Source organism: Phycodurus eques, chromosome 21 (assembly GCF_024500275.1).
Source record: "Phycodurus eques isolate BA_2022a chromosome 21, UOR_Pequ_1.1, whole genome shotgun sequence".
Taxonomy (NCBI): Eukaryota; Metazoa; Chordata; class Actinopteri; order Syngnathiformes; family Syngnathidae; genus Phycodurus; species Phycodurus eques.
The window spans coordinates 9,131,911-9,156,497 of NC_084545.1; the positions used below are offsets into that span (position 1 = coordinate 9,131,911).

The 24,587-nt window shown below is 40.2% G+C and overlaps 1 protein-coding gene and 1 long non-coding RNA gene across 2 annotated transcripts in view; one reads left to right on the forward strand and one right to left on the reverse strand.

Moving 5' to 3' along the window:
- The first annotated feature begins 376 nt into the window (after positions 1–376).
- Positions 377–24,587, forward strand: part of ahrra (aryl-hydrocarbon receptor repressor a) — a 73,965-nt gene continuing 49,754 nt past the window's right edge. The window contains exons 1-3 of the mRNA XM_061666687.1: positions 377–705; positions 989–1,081; positions 2,489–2,670. Coding sequence (XP_061522671.1) covers positions 1,020–1,081; positions 2,489–2,670 — 244 coding nt within the window. The 5' untranslated portion in view covers positions 377–705; positions 989–1,019. The remainder of the gene's footprint in view (positions 706–988; positions 1,082–2,488; positions 2,671–24,587) is intronic.
- LOC133396725 (uncharacterized) lies at positions 21,362–23,532 on the reverse strand. The gene is made up of 3 exons (XR_009767404.1): positions 23,332–23,532; positions 21,989–22,046; positions 21,362–21,674 (listed from the first exon to the last, which is right to left on the reverse strand). It is a non-coding gene; the product is annotated as an uncharacterized LOC133396725 (long non-coding RNA).

The window sequence follows — 24,587 nt, forward strand, 5'->3', positions numbered from 1 at the left end:
GTGATTTATGTTCACACCAATACAAGCAGGAATGTACAGTCCTGCAGAGTACATCTTATATTATTATTTTCTTTTTATGACTCACAAACCCACTGCAGCTGAACGAAGCAGCGGAGATAAATGCTGACATGTTTTGTTAAGTTTCCCCACTTTTCTTTCAAATTCCGTAAAAGTCTCAGCGACGCTTCTAATTTTTCAAATCTACATTTGCAAATGAATTTACGTCAGAAATTCGAAACAAAACCTCCAAGCACGGCCAACGTCCGCTGATGTTTCCAATATGCGGACATCACCTGAAAGCACCACAGACCTCGTGTCCGCTTGTATGCGTACGAGCGTCTGCGCGTGTGCGCGCGCGCTCTGTTTGCGAGGCGGAGTTGCGTGCGAAGAGCTCGACATGTCATTCAGAGGAATCCGCCACCTGAAAGGCGAGGAAGTGCAGGCGACTCAATTGGCTATAAAGCATCAGGCAACATCTGCAACGGCGAGCGCGACAAAGCTCATGAAAACATCAGCTCGGAGCTCTTCGATTGATTTGATTTCCCCGTGGATTTATCACTTGCCACTCTTGAGTGGGTGCACACCTCCGAGACGCATCTCACTCTCTCTCTTTTTGAAAAAAAACATATTTTTTTTTTTTTTGCGCTTAATGTGACTCCACTGCAACATTATACTGGACTTAACTGACCACCACAGCGTGTTCGGGTGAGTACATTTTTTTGGTTTTTTGCAAGTTATTTCTACTCGGGTTTAATGAAGTTATTGAATTGCACACTCTTTGGAATGTGCAACTTGCTTTTTGTGGACTATTTATATTTTACCCACCCTCTCTTCTTCTGTAATTCACTGCAGTTAGTGTCTAATTAAGCCACTTTGAGGGACTTTAAATACGACTTGTCTCTCATGCGCTAAGTCCCAAAGCAAAGTGCATGGGAGCCACATGAAAAGTTGAAAAGTCCTTTGTGTGTGTTTGTTTGTCCTTCCACAGCGCACCTGTTACCTCCACGGAGCGCAAGATCATGATCCCTCCTGGAGACTGCATGTACGCGGGCAGGAAGCGGAGGAAGCCCGTCCAAAAGCAGTTAAGTTCACATTTCATCAAGAGCCTCGCAATCAGGCTGCAAGTGACACATCAGTGATGTTTGACACAAAATATTGGGGCTGCTATGACGTTTTGAACTCATATATGTAGCATTTGCCCTCCTGTCAGCCAAATAACATGAATCCATTTGACTGTAAGATGCGAGCAAACGATCAACTCTACTCGACTTTTCATGTCTGTTGAAAGATCACGTGACTTTTTAGCCTGTGGTATGTATGTTCTTAACTTTGAATTGTTTTGTAGTTGACACTTTCTCATATATACAGCATATGAACTCGCCCTCATAAGCTTGTATGCTCATTTCATTAATATTAAATGAGGAAAAAATACAACTGTAGAAAGTGGTCATCAAATGTGACAGAAAAGGATGATAGTTATGTGTGTTGGACCACCCTTTTACGGTCTTTAAATAATTAAGCAAAACCCTCCAGTGACCTATAATGCCATCATTTTGATTCAGTTCATTTTCCAGGTTGAAGAAACTCTACAGTGTCATTTATCAAAATAATATATCAACTCACAGTCTAATGGCATTAATCACTCTTATTTAGTTAATCCTTTAGTTAGTAAGACTAATTTATCATGAGCAGTGATATAAATGCAATGAGCTGAACCAAAAAAAAAATGCATGCATCAGTTAGCTGGTCAAGTTGTGTACACACATCAAATAACATTGTGGAGTGAAAAGGGTTGTTGAGTTTAACTAATGAGAAAAAGGCCCTAGAGAATACAAATATATAATTCATGCCATGCAGCACAGCTATATTGTAGTGCTTAAATCATTTTTTTTTTTCTCTAAAGCTGTTTGCTGTCATTGGAGGAAGAACAAAAACGTTTTGCGTGGCGCACCGAGGAAGGCTGCAGGAAAAACGTTCTGAGGCAGGGACATTTGCAGAGATGATCATGTGTCTCTGCCAATAAAATAAAAAAATCAAATATATTTTGTTTTAAGTTCCATCAATCTGTGGCAGACCTTTCAAAACATGCCAGTGCTCCCAATAATTCATTATTTTATCTTATAGAGCAAGACCATCAGGGCTCGGCCAGCTGACAGTGTAAGCTTTATTTAAAAAAAAAAAAAAAAAAAAAAGATCAAAATGTGATGTTGTGATTGTCATATTTCAACTAACTTTGCCTTTAACAGTTGCATGGCTCCAAAAAGTTAAGCTGCACACGCATAAACTGGTTCTCACTGCTTGTCACAATGCTTCCAAGTCCAGGCAAGTGTGTGAGAGAAAACAAAACAAAACAAAAAAAAAACATCCTTCGTGACAATTTGGGCTGGTGAAAAGCTAAACAACAGTGTTGTTGCATGACTTTATTCAAAACCTTTCAATCTTTCACCGACTCTCATGCATGTCTCCCTTTTGCGAATCACCTCACCAGGAAGCCGTCGTCTGTTAATGAGAAAACGAACCCGTCCAAGCGGCACCGGGACAGGCTGAATGCCGAGCTGGACCGGCTGGCCAGCCTGCTGCCGTTCCCGCCGGACGTCATCTCCAAACTGGACAAACTGTCTGTGCTGCGCCTTGCAGTTTCCTACCTCCGCGTCAAGAGTTTCTTCCAAGGTAAGGAGATGACATTTGCAAGGACATGTGTGTGTGTGTGTGTGTGTGTGCGTACGACTGGATGATTTCATCAAGTGGTAGACACACAACTAATATACTCTATTCATAGCACAGTTTATACACAACTTTCCTTGATATGTTTGATTTTAGGGAAAAAAATGTGTTTAAATTAAAGGGCATGCACTTGAGCTCTTTAACTACCCGTTTGACCAATCAGTCGAGCACATCAAGAAAGTTAATAGTCAATTTTTAGGACCATAGATGCCTTTACTATAGATACCATTTGGTAGACTATGTTTTTAAAGGAATGAGTTAACATTTATAACACCTTTTGTCATTGTAGAACAAACAAAAAAAGTACGCTGTTGCACCCTACACATTTGAGATCAACATAGAAATAGTCAATATGGTAATATTTCATATGTTCTGCAATATGCCCAGCAATTAAATAGTTATTATGCTATCAAGTGACATCTCAACCATTTGGTAGAGGATCATATTTTAAAAACTATCGATTTTTGTTTTAACCGCCCAAGGGCAATTTAAAATGAAAACTTTTTTCGTATTGGATAATAAAGATTTAACGCTTCAATTTAGTTTACTATTTCTTCACGCTCTCTACAATATATGATGGATAGATAGGAATCAAAAATATGTAATTATAGTGTAGTCAGATCATTGCAAATGTCTCTGTTTTAATGAAACGTCCTTTAGTTTATTGAATAACCTTTGTGATTCTTTTCTATTGGACTCACACATTTCCAATTCACATGCAGTGCATTCCTAACAGAGAGATTGATTAGCCTTGTGAGTGGTTAAAGGAAGAAGCAATGCTTCCTTCCATTAGGTTTGTTTGATAGCAACATGATTAATTCCGCGTGTGGCCTCCCTTGTTGCCGTTTCCTTTGATATTACTCATGACAGTAGAGCAGACAAGTGACGCCGATTTCTATGCGAAGTATCCGCGGCGATATGACTGCTCTGATGAGCCAGGACCCTGAAACTAAATCCCCAAAATCCCTTTGTGTGTTGTAGCCTGGTGTAATTCAATGTTATTTTCAGGCCCACACTTGTTTTCCCACCCTGTCTGTGTCGCTTCGCCATGTCTTCTTGCTCTGAAATCCACATTCAAATAGTGAACTTTCAGATTGCCTTTGAAGCACAGATGCTACAGGATGTGATACAAACGTTGTCATCCTTAATTTTAAGGGAACAATAAGGATGTTGTCGTTCCATTTTTTTATTAGAGGAGCCTGAGCAACTAGCACCATTCTGTTGTTGTTGCAGTTTGACAGCAGATAACTATGAAATTTATGATCCATATTTATGGCTGAATTAAAATACATTAAAGGGAACCCCAAGCCTGGAGTTTGGAATTTACTGCTTTGGTTTCTTCATCCTCGTTTTTCTCTGTCATCCGCTGGGTGGGCGTGGGAGGCAGCACTTTGGAGGAGTCGTGTAATTTTCACACGCACCCTCACCCACTCACCTGTTTGACTCATTTAGCGTAGCCATCACGCAAAGTTGCAGTACAGGTGCTCATCGGACTTATTAAATGCGCCTTTCCCGGATAAGGGATCACGCAGAGTTAAAGACGACAACCGCTGCCTCGAGGAAGATCGGGAATCTGAGGTGTTGACAGAGTTGCAAAGTAAAGCGTTGGAAAAATGACATTGCAGTCGAGCGCGTGAAAGCGGGGAAAGGTGTGTTGAAGCTGTTGAAAGTGAGGGCAGGTGCAGTTATCGACCCTTTTCATACACACTCCTCTCTGTGTGTTACATTAAGGATCTGGACTCATTTTAGGAGCCACACGTTTGAACACTCATCAAAGACTCTCAATTGGGTTGCTCTACTTCTGTCAGACATGTTATCAGCAGCAGCCGTTGAGCGGCCCACTTGTCGTTTGATGCTCCACTAATGAAAATAATTAGTGTGGAACTGAGGCCTTTGGTTTGCTAGAAGTCTGCAAAGTGTGCCCGCCTTCCCTTTGGAGTGTTTCTGCACTGACCTTTACTACTCAACACAGGTCACAACATCCTTTCTGTATTTACAAACAAAAATGACATCAAACTGATTGTGTCATTCCTTTCTCTTATTATTTTCTCATCTTTACGTAGAGAGAATGCTTTATTTCACTGATGCTCATGTACCTCTCCTTTATGTCCACTGGGGGGACGTTGTGAAGTTGTTATGTGTTTAGTACAGACTTGAGAGATTGGACTAAGGATCTGAAATAACAAGCTCTTAGATTGTTTGCCTTTTTAAAACTTAAAAACATATATTGCCAATTTTAGGACGACACATGAGTAATGAGTGCGTTATGCAACGTGCCAGACAAGGTGACAGTGATGGGATTGTTAAACAACTGCATTCAGTACATTATTATTATTATTTCTTTTACTATAGTATTGAGCACTTGCAAAAGTGCATAGCGACCTGTGATATACAATAACTGGAGGCAAACTGTGTGTGTGACAGTAAATAAAGTGACACCTGTGAAGTGCTTACATGCTCGGTGAAATAGAGAAGTGCATTAGACTTGTTGTTGACCCATAATAATTGCTAACGCTTGCCATCAAAAGTACAAAAATCTTTTTAAAAAAATCGAATATGGATGCAATAAATGTCATTTCCATTTCCCATGTGGTAATATTTGCTTGCCTTGAAAAAAAATCCCAGTCCAACGTATCCATAAAACCGATAGACAAAAATATCCCTAGGATGTTATTTTTTTCTCAAACCTTTTTTTTTTTTTTTTTATTTTAAAAACAAACAAGAGGGTTTTCTTTCTGAGTGTGTTTGTTCAGTCTGTCTGTGTGTGTATCTGTGTGTGTCAGCTGACTGTAATTCCCTCCTCTCCCATGTTAGACCCCGGCCTTCACTCTAATTGTCGAGCTTGTTAAATATTTACACTAAGGATTAACGATCCCTCCTTCAGTTGTCTTTCTGCCCCAATTGTCTTTATTTCTCCCCTCGAATGTCGTTTTTGGAGTCTGTTTGCTTGAGTGTGTCTCACAGAATTTTATTTTTATATTAAAACTGGAATTGTTTTGCTTAATTACCATTCTAGGTTTTAAATTTAGCAAGCACGACATGCTTATCATAATCTGTCTGTTGTAACGGAAAATAAATCATTGGTTTGATTCGGAATGTGAATCAAGTCAAAGTGACTTGCTTCTTTTTCTCCACAACCTCCTCTTGTTTTCATATTTTCTTTTTGATGCTTGATGCTCTAATGTGAATTCAATGTTGTTATGATGTGACCGCAATGCTGCAAGGCTTGGGATGTGGATCTTGGGTATGTCATTGGAAAAAAACCCAGACATTTTAGAGATTTTAATCCAACCTCCCTCAATCATTAAATTTTGTGAAATTCAGCAAAGGTATTTAATTGTGTGTCTGTAGTGGCATTAATCAGACAATGGGAGTTCAGATTGTTTATACACCAAGTGCCACCTATTGCTCCATTGTTATACTTCACAATGCCCTATTTCGAATTATACCCAAAAGATGGCAGTGAAGATGCTTACTCTCGTACACTTATTACAAGCAACAGTTTGTAATGTAATTTGTATTTTTACAAGTTACAGTGACGATAATGAGCTTCTGAGATTTTCTTGAAAGTTGTATTTTAGAAAAACGGTTTAGTGCGTAATGTATGGTGCGTAGGATTCACGTTTGAACTGGTGCAGTATATATGCCGTGTGTGTGGTACGGTACGCTATGGTTTAGTTTATAACGGATGTGGATCTATGCATAACGTATTAATGTGCTGTATGGTATGATATGGTACAGTCTAGATCAACATCCTGGCTCGTTACGTTAAACCAAATAAGACAGAACTTGTGCTATCTGCAGCTCTTTTGAAGCTTCATTTGACACCCATTTACGTTTCAACCAGCCAAAAGTGGTATTATAGTACTGTGTTACTATATTAAGTATGTATGTTATCACGCGATAGTTTATTATTAGATATAGTTAATCTCTTTCATGATGCACGCTGTCCAGTGATCTATTAATCAACTGGATTAAAAATCAAAGTGTAGTATCATTTGATTTTGGAAAAGCATTAAATGGGAATCATTTCGGAGAAATAAAGTATGAAATGAAATCAAACTGTGCCTCAAAATGTAGAAAAATAATTTGTTCTCTCGTGCTTGAGGCTTCCAAACTGAGTGCTAATTTACCCCTTGTAATTCTTTGCCAGATAAGCGTACAAAACATTGTTAAGAACTTAAAAAGAAAAGCAAGTGAACAAAATAAAGCATTCATACAAGCCTTACGACAACATTCAGTGATAAAATGTTTACTTGATGGATAAAATACAGATATTTTATGTTGTGGTAATGGTGCTTCTTGCCTGTAGACTGTTCGGCTATGCAACCTAGTTGAAGATCATTTTGATGAAATACGTTATCAGTCCCATAACAGAACATAAACGGTGCTTATATTGGTTCCCGATTGAAGCTCTTTCCTGTGAATTATCAGTCCATCTGTCAACAATAACTGACGATGCCACTCAAACAAATACCCGAGGTGTAAATATATCCGTGTCACATTGAGGTGTGTATATATAAATGTGTGAGTCTGGAAGCCCTGTCTGTCTGTCATAGTTGCCAAACCAGTTGAAGTGAGGACACACAGATGAATATGCACCTGATATAGACAGGCAGGTTGGAAACGATTAGCTGTGCAAATGTATTAGAAATGTGTGCATGTCACTGAATATGTGTAATTGTCTGAGGTTGAGGTGCATTAAAAGGGGAAAAGAAAGGCCACAGAGACCACAGCCTCACGCCAGGCACACGTCACTCATGACGTCGATCGACGGACAGCAGACTGTTTTGTAACTAATGGTGCATTTGAGGAAACAAACCAAAACATAGAAAACAATCTCGTGTTGTGCTCTTGCATCACGAGTTTAATGGCCGTAAATCAATTTTTCAAAAGTATTTGGGTTAATCCTTGTCATAGTGAACATTTTCTATTCAGCCAATTGAATGTTTTGCCAGAAAAAAAGAAATGCCCAAGTATTTTCTCAAAGGAAATTTTGCTTACGGGTGGGAAAGTGAAATCAGGTCACATTATCGATGGACTTTATATGTACTAAACTCTCAGTGACCCCCGACGGCACTATATTGTTAAGTTGAAGTGGAAAATTTTACCAGTCGAACAGTAACAGCTAACTGAATTTATTTGAAACACTAACATACTGTTTGAGTGAAATCGGACTCATTTTGACATTTGGCAGCTAGAAAAATACCTTACCTAATCTTGAAATTGTAAAAGTGTCCAAGCCATGTGTACGTGTTTGAAACCGGCCCGAGAACTGTCTGTGTTTCCACCACATTTGCACAATTTCTCACAGAAACATGCACCTGTTGGTCTTTAATGGGTCATGGGGGAAATCTTGAAACTGAAAGAGAATGATCATACATCCTAAACACAAGGAACATAAGTCATACAGAGGTCGGCGCGTATCTTGACACAGGCGCAAGATCTGCACCTGCAAAAATACACTCTTCCTCTGAAACATTGGTGAAGGAATAATCATCCATTGATTAATGTCAGACAGGCTATTAATACATTTTGAAAAGATCTGTAGTTCATAATTTGATTTCTTGGCCCTATGTGTGTATGGAAAATGAACAGTATGGACACGTTCTACAAGTAGTACCTGATGAAATAGTTTTTTCCTAATGACATTTCTGCTGACTCACAGGTGTTTGTTGTTGATTCTATTCAATTATAACATTAGACAATCACATCTGAATAAATGTGTGTATGCTTGATGGTCATGTGATCGCATTTGGATATTTCAGCATTTTTGTTTATTTATATATGTTTTATTTGTTTCTACTTTACTGCACAACAGATGTGCTGCTGCCTAGCTCCTGGCTATGTGCAGTAATGAGATTAAATCCAAAACAAGTCAGAGGAATAGCGTGCGTTAGTAGACCCGTCGAAAACAATATGTTCCGAGAAACTAGTCGACCTCTCATTTGTTCAGATTTAGAATCTTTTATTCCCAGTTGGAAAAAATGAAAATAAATTAATCCATAGTCAGTCTGTCTTCTTCATGAAACCTTTTGTAACTGCACAGTAACATTTGAACACTGTTAAAGACCACTGATAAAATTAATACAACAAAACATGTTTTAACACTGTAATAATGAAGGCATAATAGTTAAAAGGCTTAAAGGATTATAATCAGTATCATAAAAAAAGACAAAGGTGAGTAGTTTAGCACTTCTCACATTTTCAAATTGTGATAGAAGTCTAAAATTAAGTTAACCACTATTTAGTAAAACCAACACAATAAAACACTCTACATTACATTACTACGTTTTCTTTGTTAGAATAAATAAATAAATCAAGTGACCTCACTTATAGTGAAGCAGCAGGCAGTAATGTAACGTCTATAGTTTACTGTTGCAAAAAAGGCAAACAAAAAGCAAACAAAAAAATTTACCATGAGCGATTAAAAATACAAAACTAAACTACAATAAAACAAAATGAAAACAACATCCATCCATTCATCCATCCATTTTCTGAGCCACTTATCCTCACAAGGGCCGCGGGAGTGCTGGAGCCTATCCCAGCTATCATCGAGCAGGAGGCGGCATACACCCTGAACTGGTTGCCAGCCAATTGCAGGGCACATCTAAACAAACAACCATTTGCACTCACATTCACACCTACAGGCAATTTGGACTCTTCAATTAACCTACTTCTTCTTTTCCTTTCGGGTTGTCCCTTCAGGGTTTGCCACAGCGTGTCATCCTTTTCCATGTAAGCCTATCTCCTGCATCCTCCTCTGGAACACCAACTGCCCTCACGACATCCATCAACCTTCTCTTTGGTCTTCCTCTAGCTCTCTTGCCTGGCAGCTCCATCCTCATCATCCTTCTACCAATATACTCACTATTTCTCCTCTGGACGTGTCCAAACCGTCAAAGTCTGCTCTCTCTAACTTTTGTCTCCAAAACATCGAACCTTGGCTGTCCCTCTGATGAGCTCATTTTTTATTTTATCCAACCTGGTCACTCCGAGAGCGAACCTCAACACCTTCACTTCCGCCACCTCTAGCTCTGCTTCCTGTTGTCTCTTCAGTGCCACTGTCTCTAATCCGTACATCAGGGTTGGCCTCACCACTGTTTTATAAACTTTGCCCTTCATCCTAGCAGAGACTCTTCTGTCACATAACACACCTGACACCTTCCTCCACCCGTTCCAACCTGCTTGGACCCGTTTCTTCACTTCCTGACCACACTCACCATTGCTCTGGATGGTTGATCCCAAGTATTTAAAGTCCTCCACCCTTGCTATCTCTTCTCCCTGTAGCCTCACTCTTCCCCCACCACCCCTCTCATTCATGCACATATATTCTGTCTTACTTCGGCTAATCGTCATTCCTCCTCTGCTTTCCAGTGCATGCCTCCATCTTTCTAACTGTTCCTCCACCTACTCCCAGCTTTCACTGCAGATCACAATGTCATCTGCAAACATCATGGTCCACGGGGATTCAAGTCTAACCTCATCTGTCAGCCTATCCATCACCAGTGCAAACAGGAAGGGGCTCAGGGCTGATCCCTGATGCAGTCCCACCTCCACCTTAAATTCGTCTGTCACACCTACAGCACACCTCACCGCTGTTCTGCTGCCCTCGTACATGTCCTGCATTATTCTAACATACTTCTCTGCCACTCCAGACTTCTGCATACAGTACCACAGTTCCTCTCTGGGTACTCTGTCATAGGCTTTCTCTAGATCTACAAAGACACAATGTAGCTCCTTCTGACCTTCTTTGTACTTTTCCATCAACATCCTCAAGGCAAATAATGCATCTGTGGTACTCTTTCTAGGCATGAAACCATACTGTTGCTCACAAATACTCACTTCTGTCCTGAGTCAAGCCTCCACTACTCTTTCCCATAACTTCATTGTTTGGCTCATCAACTTTATTCCTCTATAGTTCCCACAGCTCTGCACATCACCCTTGTTCTTAAAAATTGGCACCAGCACACTTTTCCTCCATCTTCTTATGCGATCCGGTATGGAATTCTTTGGATAAACGCTCATATTTGTTTGGCAAAGTTTTAAGCCGGATGCCCTTCCTGACGCAACCCTCTGCATTTATCTGGGCTTGGGACCGGCCTACAGTTTGCACTGGCTTGTGCCCCCCATAGGGCTGCATTAGAGTCTTCAATTAACCTACCATGCATGTTTTTGGGATGTGGGAGGATACCGGAGTGCCCGGAGAAAACCCACGCAGGCATGGGGAGAACATGCAAACTCCACACAGGTGGGGCCGGCATTTGAACCCCGGTCGTCAGAACTGTGAGGACAGATGTGCTAACCAGTCGCCCACCGTGCCACCATGAAAAAAACATTAAAAATTAAATCAAATCTGTGTGTTAATCCTTGGATGCTTGTTGAATTAATTATTCTATTATGAAAGTGGTTCGAACTTTGGTGCCCACTTGTCTAGAAACCTATGGCTGAATTCAGAGTTGTACAACCTCAGTGACATTTGACTTTAGTGGTTTCATTGTATTTAGTAATTATACTTATTGTCTTGTAATTATATCAAAGTAGAAAGTAATGCAGCTCAACGTTATGATCCTTATAAAGGGAGAAGTTTTTCCTCCCGTATTGTATCTTATTAGCTTGTGCAAGTGGTCATAATGCGGCCGGTGGGTGTATGTTGCGTACTCATCTACATGGCACATTGACTCATTTGTTCCGTCTGTCTACATTTTTTCTGAAGTGAACACTCAAACCTATGGAAGGTCAAAACCTCTGGCCTTTGCATTTGCCCCGTTGTTTGACCCCGTCCCAGAGCCAGTCACCCAGAACACAACAAGCTAGTAATCACCAGGAATCAGTTTAACTCGTCAATGTGGCGAGCTGTGAAGAAATGCTTACGTACTGTTTTGTGGAATTCCTAGTTGCGCTGGCCAATTGCACTTTTGAATGCTCCACCTTGAATTAAAGCCGTAGCGGCTAAATGCCAAATGTCATGAGCTTGCAGCCAAGTGGACTGAAATGCTGTTCCGCTGCACGGAACCACCAGTTTGCATATTTATGTGAACGTGGACAAACGGGACGGTGTGGCGCTGATGTGTTAGTCGGCGGGTCACATTCTCACGCTTTTCATTTGACATTTCATTGCCTCTCATATAACATTTCGAAGGCTTTATATGCGTATTGATGAAGAGCATTCGGGCAGAAAATGGTTTGGAACCTCTCAATCGGTGTGCTGTTGAAGCAGAGAAGATTTGCTCTTATGCATGATGATCATCTTCAAATGGGGCAACCAATTGAGCCTGTAACTGTATTGTCGCCGCATCTTTTGTCAGTACGTTCTTCATTCCCCCAACAGCTTCTGCTTGTTTTACTGACCCCTGCGAAAGAAAATCACCTCTCTTTCTTCATGGGCTTCATGAAGGGTGCGTGAGCAGGCTAAATGCCAGTGCTCAGGCTTTTCCCCTTCCTATTTCCTCCACATGCAATGACTGTAATTCCGTGCTACAAGTTGTGCAGACAAAGGTAGCTGTATGGATGCCTTATACGTTTCCACTATAAATGTTAAAGTTTTCTGACAAACCACATGCAACATGGTCTCTCTCTTTCCTGCATTGAGGCCTTTCAAAACATGTTTTTATCGGTAATTGACTACAGCTTCGAATATCTATCACAGGGTGGTTGCGAAGGGCGTAAAGTGATCCCATGCTAGCTAAGTTAACCACTATCCTACCAAAGGCCTATAATAAAATAAAATATGATGTTCATCAATTTTCTAGCAGACGTGTAAAATGACCCATGGAAGATTGCCCAAAGCTGAATCAATAAAATACGCGCACTGACCACAACATTAGATACACCCACACAGCCTAATGCCAGTCAAGCTTTATAAAAATGTGGTCTTTATGAATAATAATTTATTCATAAAGGCCATTTAAGTATTTTAATGTTCTGAAGGCTAGTTTTACTATACGTTGATGACAAATGTGCCACATAGAGGGGAGTGTAGTTTGCTCTGAACAGAGACATCATGCATGTAATTCATCTGTACATGCATTAAACCTGCCTCCAAGGCAAACACCATTAACATATTGATAATATTATCAATATGTTAATGGTTTAGTACGAGTAAAGGGTGGTGCAGTATTCTGAGGGGGGTTTGTAATATACATTCTTTTTGTATTTCATATTGTGTTTTATTGATTTAATGCTCCAACATGGTAAAATATTGCACCTCTTGAAGGGATACAACAGTGCAGGCATGTGTTCCAAAATCAGTGTGCGCTGATTGTATAATATATGCGGGCTGCTCTTAACTCTTGCAGGTGGCATGAGACTGTTTTCATTGCATGTTCTCATGCTGGTATTCGTTCCATGCTCGTCCAAGATTAAAATGCTCTTCAATTCCCTTTGTTGTCTGCGAAGATTTAGTTATTATCGACGCCACGATTTCATGGTAAATTGCGCAATAGTTGCATGTCGGCTCACTCTCCCACCCTTGTGCATGTGTGTTCACCCACCCCCCCGGTAATCAGCCGCACAATAGCTGTTAACCAGCACAACAGGCCAGCCATGCTAATCCCTTGTATGTATCCCTCACAGTTAACTCATTAGTTGCTCGAATCAAAGGCATGACACTTGCTTTGTCCCTGCCTGGCCTCTCGTGCCATAGACACTGAACTCGCTTGAGTGAAGTTGGACTCTATTGGCTTGGGGGGGCCAACAAAGCCCTGCGGGATCACAAAAGGCCATAAGTGAATTACTCAAACCAGTGCCAAGGGGGTCCCCCGTTAGACGCCAACTGTAACAGCTAGTGGCAGCCGTGCGGCAACGGGAGGCGTGTTCGTTTGCAGTGTGTGCAAACAGACGGGTAGAGTGTGTGTTCAAGTTTGAGTGAGTGTGAATAGACAAACAGAACTCATGCAGAGGGAGCAGAAGCCTTTGTTGGCCCAACACTATTGTTGGGGGTTGTCTTGTGTAATTACTGTCACAGCTACCGCTACCGCAACGCTCCTCCTGGGCAAGGAGAGCACACGGGGATGAGGAGGAGAGCAACAAGCGCACTGGAGATTAGATCACCGACGCACTTAGTGCATGCGCTGTCGTACCGGCGCACTGTTGAATCCTACTGTGGATGTAGATGTGCATATACAATGGATTTAAAAAGTCTACACACCCATGTTCAAATGTCAGGTTTTTGTGATGTAAGAAAATGAGATCAAGATAAATCATTGCAAAACTGTGACCACTTAGAATATGGCCGGTAACCTGTACCATTTAAGAGTTTAATTCAAAAATAAATAAAAATATTTCCATAAACTACTGAAATAATGTGTGCACACCCTCTTAGAACTGGGGTTGTGGCTGTGTTCAGTTCAGAATGGGCCAATCACATTCAAACTCATGTTAAATGGGAGTCAGCACATACCTGCCGCCATTTAAAGTGCCTCTGATTAGACCCCCTCACAATTTTAGATGTTTTAGTGGGCTTTTGCTGACATTTTATTTCTAGCAGAAGCCTGAAGGTTTTGCGCAACATTGACTGCTGTTTAGAAATGTTCTTAATTCCCTTCCCCTTGACCAACACCCAGTTCGAGCTGAAGAAAAACAGCCTCAAAACAAGATGCTGCCACTCCCATGGTTCACTGTACGTATGATGTTCTTTCGGGATACGCAGTGTTATGTTCGCGCCAAACATACCTTTTTGAATCATGATATGAAGTATGTTTTTGCTAAATTTTTAAAAGATTAAAAAAGAAAATGGAATTGAGTTGCGCAAGTTGTAGGTCACATTAATGCTGGAAAAGATTTTATGAAACAAAAACTTTTGAACAGGGGTGTGTAGACTATTTATATCCATTGTGCACGTATTTGTGATAGTGTGCAAAATGTAGTGGAACAGCTAACAATAATATATTTTATAATATATTTTAAAATTTGGAGAATTATTTTTTAAAATTTTAATTCAACTTTTTTGCAACACTTATTCATTCACATAGAACGAAGTAATCTTAACAAAGGATGTTGAGCAATGGCGGGCTATTCATTTGGTATCTTTGCCTTCAGTTGGGAATGACCCATCTTAATCTACAACTTAATACCACCACTATCACGACAAAATCCTAGAAACTATCAATACTTTACAAAAATGCAAGGTAACAGCATGAAACCATGTCATGTACATCATCTGGAACATTTCAGAATCAATATTTATTTTATAACATAAAAACAAAACAAAATACATCAATCTCACCAAAAGTGCTGGTTATTACCGTAAATGTGTTAATGTTAGCAAATCGCTGCAAATATGTTTTGCATGTCGAAGTTAGCAAGTTTTGCTCTGAGCAACCAGTCAGAAGATGGCGAAATGCTGAAGTCATCAACGGCTAGCGCACTGGCCGCGTGGGGATGAACTTGAAATCTGTTTGATTAAGTCTAACATCCACATCTACTGAAAACTGTACAGCCAAGAGAAATAATAAGAGATTACAAGCATACACTTTTGGGAATAAATCCGATTTCATGGAATCAATATTACAATTTAGTTTGTAAATGAGAAGGCCTTTGGTGGGCCTGACTGTTCGCCACTGGTGTTGAGAGGAGAACATGAGAGGAAAATAAGAATGAAATAAAGAGAGAAGTAAACAGATTCACATTGTTTGCAGCAGGACTCCAGACTTACCATGCAAATCGTTACTTTTAGAATTAAGAGATCATTTTTTGTTTCGTTTTGTTAAGAGTAATTCACTGAAAAATTATTACAACTTCAATCAATTTAGTTAAGGCTATACTACATTTTTTTGTATTTTCCTGTTGGAAAATTGGTTTCCAGCGGTTGACCAGCATCACGCAAAGGACTGTGTACTCCATTTTATTCCAGTTTGTTTGTTGATTGAGCATTATTATGCACGTATCCAATAATCACAAAGATTTGTAGGGCTTGTGCATAAGCCCAAAAAAAATAATTTAAACTTTGGAACAGATCCGGCTCGATTCAAGTCTGCAACAGATGCAGGAGATGGAGCTGCAGTGGAATAAGCTCTTTTGCCTTTAAAACTGGAGCTGAACAGCGTTGATTTTTTTATTTAATTTTTTTTTTTAAATCGAACACATGGACATGTTTAGGATTGTCTGGTACTAGCCTTCCCCAAATTCAATACGACTCAAAGGGGGCAGTTGGGACGGCAGTTGTCATGCTGTAAACTATATTATTGGCCATCAAACAGGAAGGCGCTTCCGCTGCCATTTTTTTTTCATAAACAAGCCAGTCTTTAAAACCTTTTACTCCACTTCAAAACTTTCTGGTTTTAGATTGAAAAGTTCACATTGACAGTTTAGATTCAAGCAACCGCACAACAAACTGATTTGGTTGATCTCCATGCCAGCGTGCAGAATGAAGAACTGCCCAAAGCCACGTCAAAAGCCCATTTAATAACTTGTTATGCATTTCAACTCTCATTTTGTTTTGCGTACTGTCGTGGCATGAAAGCACTTCCATGTATTCTAATTTGAAAATGTCGACTTTGTATAATGGGATGTCTTTGTTAAAAGAGAATAAAACAATTAACTCTCATGCCGTAATGCAGAAATAAAAAAGAAAATGTCTTATATTAATTTGAAGCTTTTCATTCTTTTTTTAAAAAAAAAAACATTTTCAACATTGCAGTACATGCATAAAACTTAGAAGTTAAAGGTGTCTGATGAGAAAGATGTTGTTATCTGTGCACCGCCCTCATTCTGTTTGCATGGACTATAGACAAACAACAAAGAAAGTGATTGATGTCATGACACAGATTCCCTCCTCTGAACCAAAACTTTGGCCGTCATCCTCAAATGGCCCTGCAGTTTTTCTCCCAGTGAAAACCTGAGGCCTATTAGCTATGGCACAAACAATTTAACATGGCCACCCGCATAAAAAGCTCAGTGGTGTCAGTAATGCGATCTGTTGATGGCTAAACCGAGCGAATGGAGAGCCTATTCACAGTGGCTGATGAATGAACTTGGTGACACTGCTGCTCTGGCACGGTATGGTTTCACAATGACAAACCGTTAAATACTAAAATAACAACGTGAAACAAGGCAGTAAAAAAAAAGAACTAAAAAAATAACCTGACCGCTGCTGCTTTCATTTGGCATGAACGCAAATGCTTCTGGAAATTTGTAGCTTTGTGATGGGCCAACATGGAACACATGCAATAAAAATGTTTGTGCTCACATGGCACAAGCATTCGTTGTCAGGTTTTATCTTCATGCTGACTGCTTGGGCTCACTGTACAACAGACTGTTTGTGTTGCCTGTCACTTTATTTTATGTTTGTAGACCAATGCTTCAGTGTGCATCCGTAGACATGACTGTATGCTGCTGTTGTTTTCGAAAGTAAATCGATATGTTTCCATGCGGTTGGAAAGATCACTAACCAAGGTGGTATGTGACCCGGTACAGCTTGATGTAATCTCCTTCAACCAGATGAGGTCCCCTTTCTTCATCATTTGAGCTGGTAAAACACAATAGACTGTCACTCGCTTGAGTGAAAACAGTTCCTCATGTCATGTAAAGTTAATCGGAGTTATAGCGTTTCCCCGCTTTATCGCGGTTCTTCGTTCACACCCCAGCTATAGCGTAGATTTCCCAAGGAGTCATTTTTTTAATGGGTTTTTACACTTTTAAGTCCAAATTTAGATTTGCGTGTACAGTTGAACCCCGCTATTGATAGGGACGTGGCCGGACCACAAGTAGCGAAAATCCCCGGATAATTGAGGCCCATTATAACTGCATTTTAAACCCCCCAAATTCTAGAATAAACAAGGATAAACCACCAATATGGGTTCCTCCAAAACATTGAAAAAAAGATTTATTTATTTATTTTTTTAAAAACATCCGGGAATAGGTAAATCTGTGGGAGTAGTGTTGAGGTCTACTGGAAGAGATGCAACGTAATGCAGAAGCAAAAAGAAGAGGCAGAAAAGGTCCTCAAGTCTAACGAGAACCAATGATGCTGCTGTCACATCAACATCAGTTTTTGTGAGAATGCTATTTCATGGCCAGGAAACTGGGTTACACAGGGTGTTATCACATTTTCTATACTGCTTGTCCTCATTAGAGTCACAGCTGAGCTGGAGCCTGTCCCAGCTGACTTTGGGTGAGAGGTGGGGTACACCTTGGACTGGTTGCCAGCCAATCGCAGAGGCATGCGTATAATAATTGATTAACTGATAACTAACAACTGCGATTGGCTGGCAACCAGTTCAGGGTGTACCCCGCCTCCTGCCCGAAGATAGCTGGAATAGGCTCCAGCACTCCCGCGACTCTTGTGAGGATAAGCGGCTCAGAAAATGGATGGATGGATAACTCACAATTTCTTTAATATTGTGGAAATGAGTGTCGATTAATATCTTGAGGCAATTAAGGCAAAATAGAGTGCACGCCTATATGTCTATATGCATGTACATTGGCTGATATTCAATACGTAGTAGCTTAAAAAGAGGCCTGATTTGGAAGAGGCCTGATTCCAATCTGAAGATATCCGATTTCATGCTTTATTTTTTTCTCTTTATGCTGACTACACATGACCGAATTGTGTCACTTTAGAGCCAAAAAAAATCAAACTTGTGTCACTTGAAGCGTAAATCCAGCCTTAGGGTAATTTAGGGTTTGCTCAAAATTCACCTAAGCCAAGGGAATGTGATGCAAAAGGCAGTTTAAATGGCTTTGTGTTTGTTTTATTGGCTGGCAGGCCATGGCCTCTCACTGAGGACCCAGAGCAGCCTGAACTCTAATTGAACTCCTGCTCCCTGCCGAATTATGATCGAACGAGTGCGCTTGACAAAATAATGCATACAGAGGGCACAGTGAGAAGGAGAGATTGTAAAGACGGTCTGTCCTCATCCCACACCGCACGCTTCCTCGGCTGTTGCCAAGCAAAGACGGGCAAACGAAAGAGCGATAACCTGCATATTGTACTGATGGGGATGGAAAATGTCTCATGCAGTCAGTCAGGTATCCAGTTAGTCAGGATAGTGAGTATGTTGACAGATAGAGAGAGAGAGAGAGAGAGAGAGAGAGAGAGAGAGAGAGAGAGAGTGATAACTACAGTAGATGGAAGAGAGAAGGAGGCAGAGAGGAAGAATTGGGAGGCGGGGCTGTTGTTTGCGTGACTCGCGCTTTGCTCTGTCCTTCAAGCCCGGGGCTTTATTTGTTAGCTGGGGGAATGGAAGGTGTATTTTAAATGTTTGACAGTAAACGAAGCTGTGACATGGCCCGAATGCTTGTTGGGATTTCACAGGATGTGTACATTTGTGTATATGTGCGTGATAAAACTATTTATAGTGTGGCAACATTGGCCTTGGGAACTAATAAAATACAAGTACTCTGATACCGAACTTAACTAGATTTTTCAGGCGTCTGTATTTATTTATTTACTTACTTACTTTGAGTGACATCTTGGGGTTATATACAGTAAAATGGAAAAAAAACAGTAACACGGAGGAATGTGAATCTGGGAGCATTAATAACAACAGCAACTGATTCGTAGAAGCAAGGTAGTCCCATTCTTGGCCTTATTTAAGAGATTTTTATTCTTATTTTTTAGCAGTTCACAACAGTGGCAAAGCTATGGCAATATGTTGTTTTGATAGCATAAAAGTTGAGCCATTAACTAGCTTTAAAAAAAGAACCAGCAACATGGAATGTGATATTTTTTCTTCTCAGTTTGAGCACAATTTAAGTTAATAGAGGAGGGGAACAATTTTGTTTTTTTATTGAGCCAAATTATTAAAGTGGTCTTTAATTTTGTACTTAAGTACCTATCAGAGACTGTACTATTTTACTTTTATATAAACATAGCAGTTGTATCAGTACTTCTCCTTTTAGTAGTCTTTTGCAAATCATTTTTACATACTGTAAGTACTGTAGTTCTTTTTACAGTAGTCATAAAAAGTCAATACACCCCTGTTCAAATGAGATCAAGATACATTACTTGAAAACCTGTGATAGAAAAAAAAAAAAAAAAAAAAAACCCTTAAGAAGCAAAAAGAAAAATGTCAGGAAAAGTTTACTATAACAGCTGAACTTTGTTTGGATTTAATCAGCGGCAGTTTAAATGGTGACAGGTGTGTGCTGACTCCTATTTAACATGAGTCTGAATGTGATTTATTCTGAACACAGCCACATCCCCAGTTATAAGACGGTGTGCACACTTGTGCAACCACATCGCAGTAGTTTATTTTTTACTTCCCCTTCAAAAAAAATTTATAATCAGTTGAGTTGTACAGGTTATAGGTCATATTAATGGTGGAAAATGTTTTGAAAGGATTTATCCTGGTCTAATGTTTTCTATATCACAAAGAAAAGAGCATTTGAACAAGGGTGTGTAGCCTTTCTATAACCACTGGAAGTACAATATGTAAGTCCTGATTTACTTATTGTCAAGTAGCTCTTTAGCGGGCGAGGAAACAAGTTCACAAGTGTAGTATGTCTTGTAATGTAGTAATATTTATCAAATAAATAACAACTTCAATCTATCTTACTTTCAATTCCTATATTATTAAGAACATGGGCTGATGTGAGTCAATGTAGGTTTTGTGACCTCGTTAGACGTGGCGCCACAGGCATCGAACTCGCACACCGTTCGGGCAGCGGTGCTAATATGATGATTTATTCACAGGCACAATGACATGACCCATTGAAGAACACACGACAACAGATCAAATGTTTCATACCAGGTTTAGGGGCTGCCAGGAAAGTCATTTCGGATTTATAGTCAACTCAGAGATACATAAAGTGCAATATAGTTTCTTTTTGAAATATGGTGAAGGATATAGAAAGTGACAGAAAGAGGTGGCGAGTGTGTCAAATTCTTTCTCCGTCCATGAGGATCATGTTTAAATTGGCATGTTGCAGAGAGCGCTGAATTTAAACAGCTGCTAGCTTTTTGCCCACAGCTTCACCCTCGCACACATACACACAAACACACGCGCACTCACACACACATATACACACTGACTCGCCGTGGAGCCCTCCCTTATTCTAAGTTTGCGTGCGGAGCGAGGAAATTCTCCATGCTAATGTGCCAGGGTTTGTTTTCATCATCAAATTGCAAATGTTTTAAATATGCATCACACACACGCATACAGTCAGAGCACTGAGTTTAAATCCTTGTTTTCGTACAGTGTCGTGGGGCAAATATTGAGCTGGATGTGGTCAGACCAGTGTCTATTTTTCATCCACCACTCCTATTATTTCTCAGTCACAGATGATTCATAGTGGCGCAATTCTTGACCTAACAGATTTCAGTGCTTTCCTTGGCAGTGTATGCCTATATTAACACATGCAAAGGCCTTTCCCATGCGTCAGACATACTAGACTAATAAATTCCATTTCATAATTATTGGGGCTTGTTGTGGTGGAGGGAGTTGTTGAGAGTTGTTTCTAATATTTTGTCCCATCCATGAAGCAAAATAAGGTAACCAAAATATTCAAAAGTATGTGTATATGATATACGTATGTCTCAATACAGTGTATCCCTTAATGAATAGACATGTTCATTATATCTTGGTAAATGTTTTTATTTGATGAATCTTGCCCAAAATACTGATGATGAAGTGATCAAAAGTTTTACAGAGGAGTTTGACAAATTAACAGCGATAAAAGCCAGTCTAACCCAGTTTCCTGGCTGCGAAACATTATTCACACAAAAAAGATGTTGATGTTGATGTGACAGCCTGCATCATTGTTGGACGTTGGTGTAAATATAGCTCCAAAATCAAAGCTGAATTACATCCGCACGTCCATATAACTGCCAACAGCGTCATATTCCTCCATCTGTGATATACAGTAAGTTCAAACTAAAGCAGTTTTTGCACACGCTGTTGTACCACTGTCACATGAAGATCTGCTCTCCTTGGAACCAAATGGAACTCTGCTACCTCCGTGCATATTCTTGCCCCTCAGATGTTCGCCGACAGGCCTTATTTGATATTCTGCGAGGGGGGATAAAAAAATTGCAGTATGGGCTTAAAGACATGGATAACCCAGTTTGAGAGGCAGTTACTATTGCAGGTTGAACATCAGAGTCAAAACATGGTTATCGTTTTGTGAGTTTATGCCTATTATTAGACGCAAACCTATCATAGTGTTAGATGTCACAAGACAGGGTATCTGGTGACTTTCTGTATACCCTCTGAAAGATTATGCAGATATCTACTTGTTGTATCGTCATGGTATAAGTTACCTAAAACACTAAATGGGCAATATGGAATATGTACGTTCCTGGGTCAAACTTATTGTAACTTACGCTTTATAGACTTCTTCTCTTCTCACATTCTTCTTTTCTTTTGTTGAGTCTGGTCCTCCTTTTGCAGCAAAAAAGCAGCAAAAGCCAAAGAGAGAGCAATTCAGAATAAATCCATTGATGCTCGCTGAACTGTTGTCTGTGTTCACACAACAGTGGTCCATCTTTTGGAATAGATGTAGTAAAACAGCCCTCAAAAGCCAAATAAAAAGATAAATACTCACTCAGGTTAATCGTTTGATAGTTGCTGATATCCAATGTTATGTCATGCATGTTTTCAAGATTTTGCCTATAAATTTTGTTTGATTTCCAAACTTAGGGATTCCACTGTTGATCATTTTATTTTTGCAGGAAAGTAACATTGAATTATCTGTGTACTGCATGCTTTTTTTCTTTTTCCTTTGCTTTTTTTCTCTCTCTGCATGTTTATGTATTTTATATGCCAAGATTGTGAAAATCCCTGTATCAAAGAGAATTACAACATGCATTTTCTGTCTCACAGCAGACATGTTTTATTTCTTTGCGTGCAAGGGTGGTGACCTATACCTGCCTTTGCTAAATTCCCCAAAATAACAAAAAAGCAAAACACTTCAATTTGTTTTTATCTGAAACTAAACTGTTTCAGGCGTCACAGTGACCGACTGGTTAGAGCGTCAGCCTCACAGTTCTGAGGACCCGGGTTCAATCCCCGGCCCCGCCTGCGTGGGTTTTCTCCGGGCACTCCGGTTTGCTCCCACATCCCAAAAACATGCAGTAATTGGAGACTCTAAATTGCCCGTAGGTGTGAATGTGAGTGCGTATGGTTGTTTGTTTGTATGTGCTCTGCGATTGGCTGGCAACCAGTTCAGGGTGTACCCCGCCGCCTGCCCGATGATAGCTGGGATAGGCTCCAGCACGCCCGCGACCCTAGTAGGGAGAAGCGAAATGGATGGATGGATGGATGAAACTGTTTCATGTTTTATTTTCTAATTGTTGGACACATGGAAAGTAATTTTTGACATCCAGTTGTTGGCAGCTAATCGGGATCTGAGTAAACAAGTCCATTCAATGCAATAAACATGGAGGGGAAAACATTTGATTGTGTAAAATACAGGAATTCCACGCACGTTATTTCATTAGCTTTTTAAGAAACAAAACTGAAATCGATGCAGTGAAACGTCAGAGTCCTCGCATGAGTAATATGAGCGTAAACAAAAGCTCACTGGAGAATCCTTCCTCCTGACTCATAGAGAGAGGGGGAAAGAGAAAGGCATGGAAGGGAGTGGAGGATAACATAATTGTAGCAGTTTTAAGTCGCATCAGGCCTTTTTTCACAGATACAGTATAAATGCAGGCTGTCTACTGACCTCTTGCCACTCAAAGGCCACATTCATGGAGGCGCTGCCACACTCACAGAGGGCGATTGGATCCACCGGATACCCTTCCCTACTCACGCGATGTTGTGTAAACCCGCAGAAAATGTCCTCAATATGTCCCTAAACGAGTTAAAGATGCCACACCTACTCACATGTCTGTGCCATGACAATGCCCCGCTGGATTTCTAAATACTGGCCATCGTGTGCACACAGAAGTTATTCTGCCCGTCAGGTGTCTTGTCATTGTTAGTCGCTCAGTCTGTTGTCTCTAAAGAGCAACGGATCATCTCCGCCATCTGTTCATATTTGAATCTGTTGTCCTTTTATTTTGTGGCTTAGGCAACAAAGCTATCAAGTGATTAATATCAGAAACAAGCCATCAAAACTCACCAAGGCAGAGTGGTTGTGGACAGTTATGATTGCTACGGTGAACCACAACAAATAATTGCATTATTTTCCATACAGTAGGTGGCAAACAAACTCATTACCTCTGCCAAATGAGTCATTCTCTAGGAACAAGGAAGTAGCCTGCAAACAAACAAACAAAAAAACTCATGAAATTGTTTGTAGTTTTGCAAGGGAGTTTTTTCCCCCCCTTCTTTGTCATCACTGCCCCAGAATTGTAAATGATCAGGTTCTTTTGTCTTCCTCGGTAAACCATGAAGACCGTTGATTTTAAAAATGGATGTGGCTGAAATTCAGACATAGTCTCATGGTCATTAAGGGACTGACTGATGAATTGATTTCTGTGTTGCTTTGATTAATTGCACAGACGTGCTCTTTTGGATAGCGTGCTGTAGCGCTGACGTTAGCTAGCAGGCTAGCTATTATGTTTTGCTAATAACCCAACCAAAGCTTTTACACACAGTATAGCCTACCTGTGGGGAAAATGGCTTCCACAAACCTGACAATGAGGCTTTGCTTCTCAGTCTGTCCCTTTACAAGTGCCGACTACGCCAGGCAGTTGAAAAACAACTCAACCTTTTGGGGTATATCTGCTGGCACAACGCCAAACACAACACCTTTTTGTAATCAGCTGCAGTCAATCAGTTTTCTGCCACCCGGGAGTGTCCTGGAGCCTTTTGTTTACAGACATTATGAAATGGTCTATTTAAATCATGATGCTTAATCACGGCTCCCGAATCATATATGAGCAGCACACACAAATTCCATTTTCTGCAGATGTGTGTGTTCGTCGGCTTCTGTTGTGTCATTTCGAGCTTCCTTGTATTGCGATTGTCATGTTA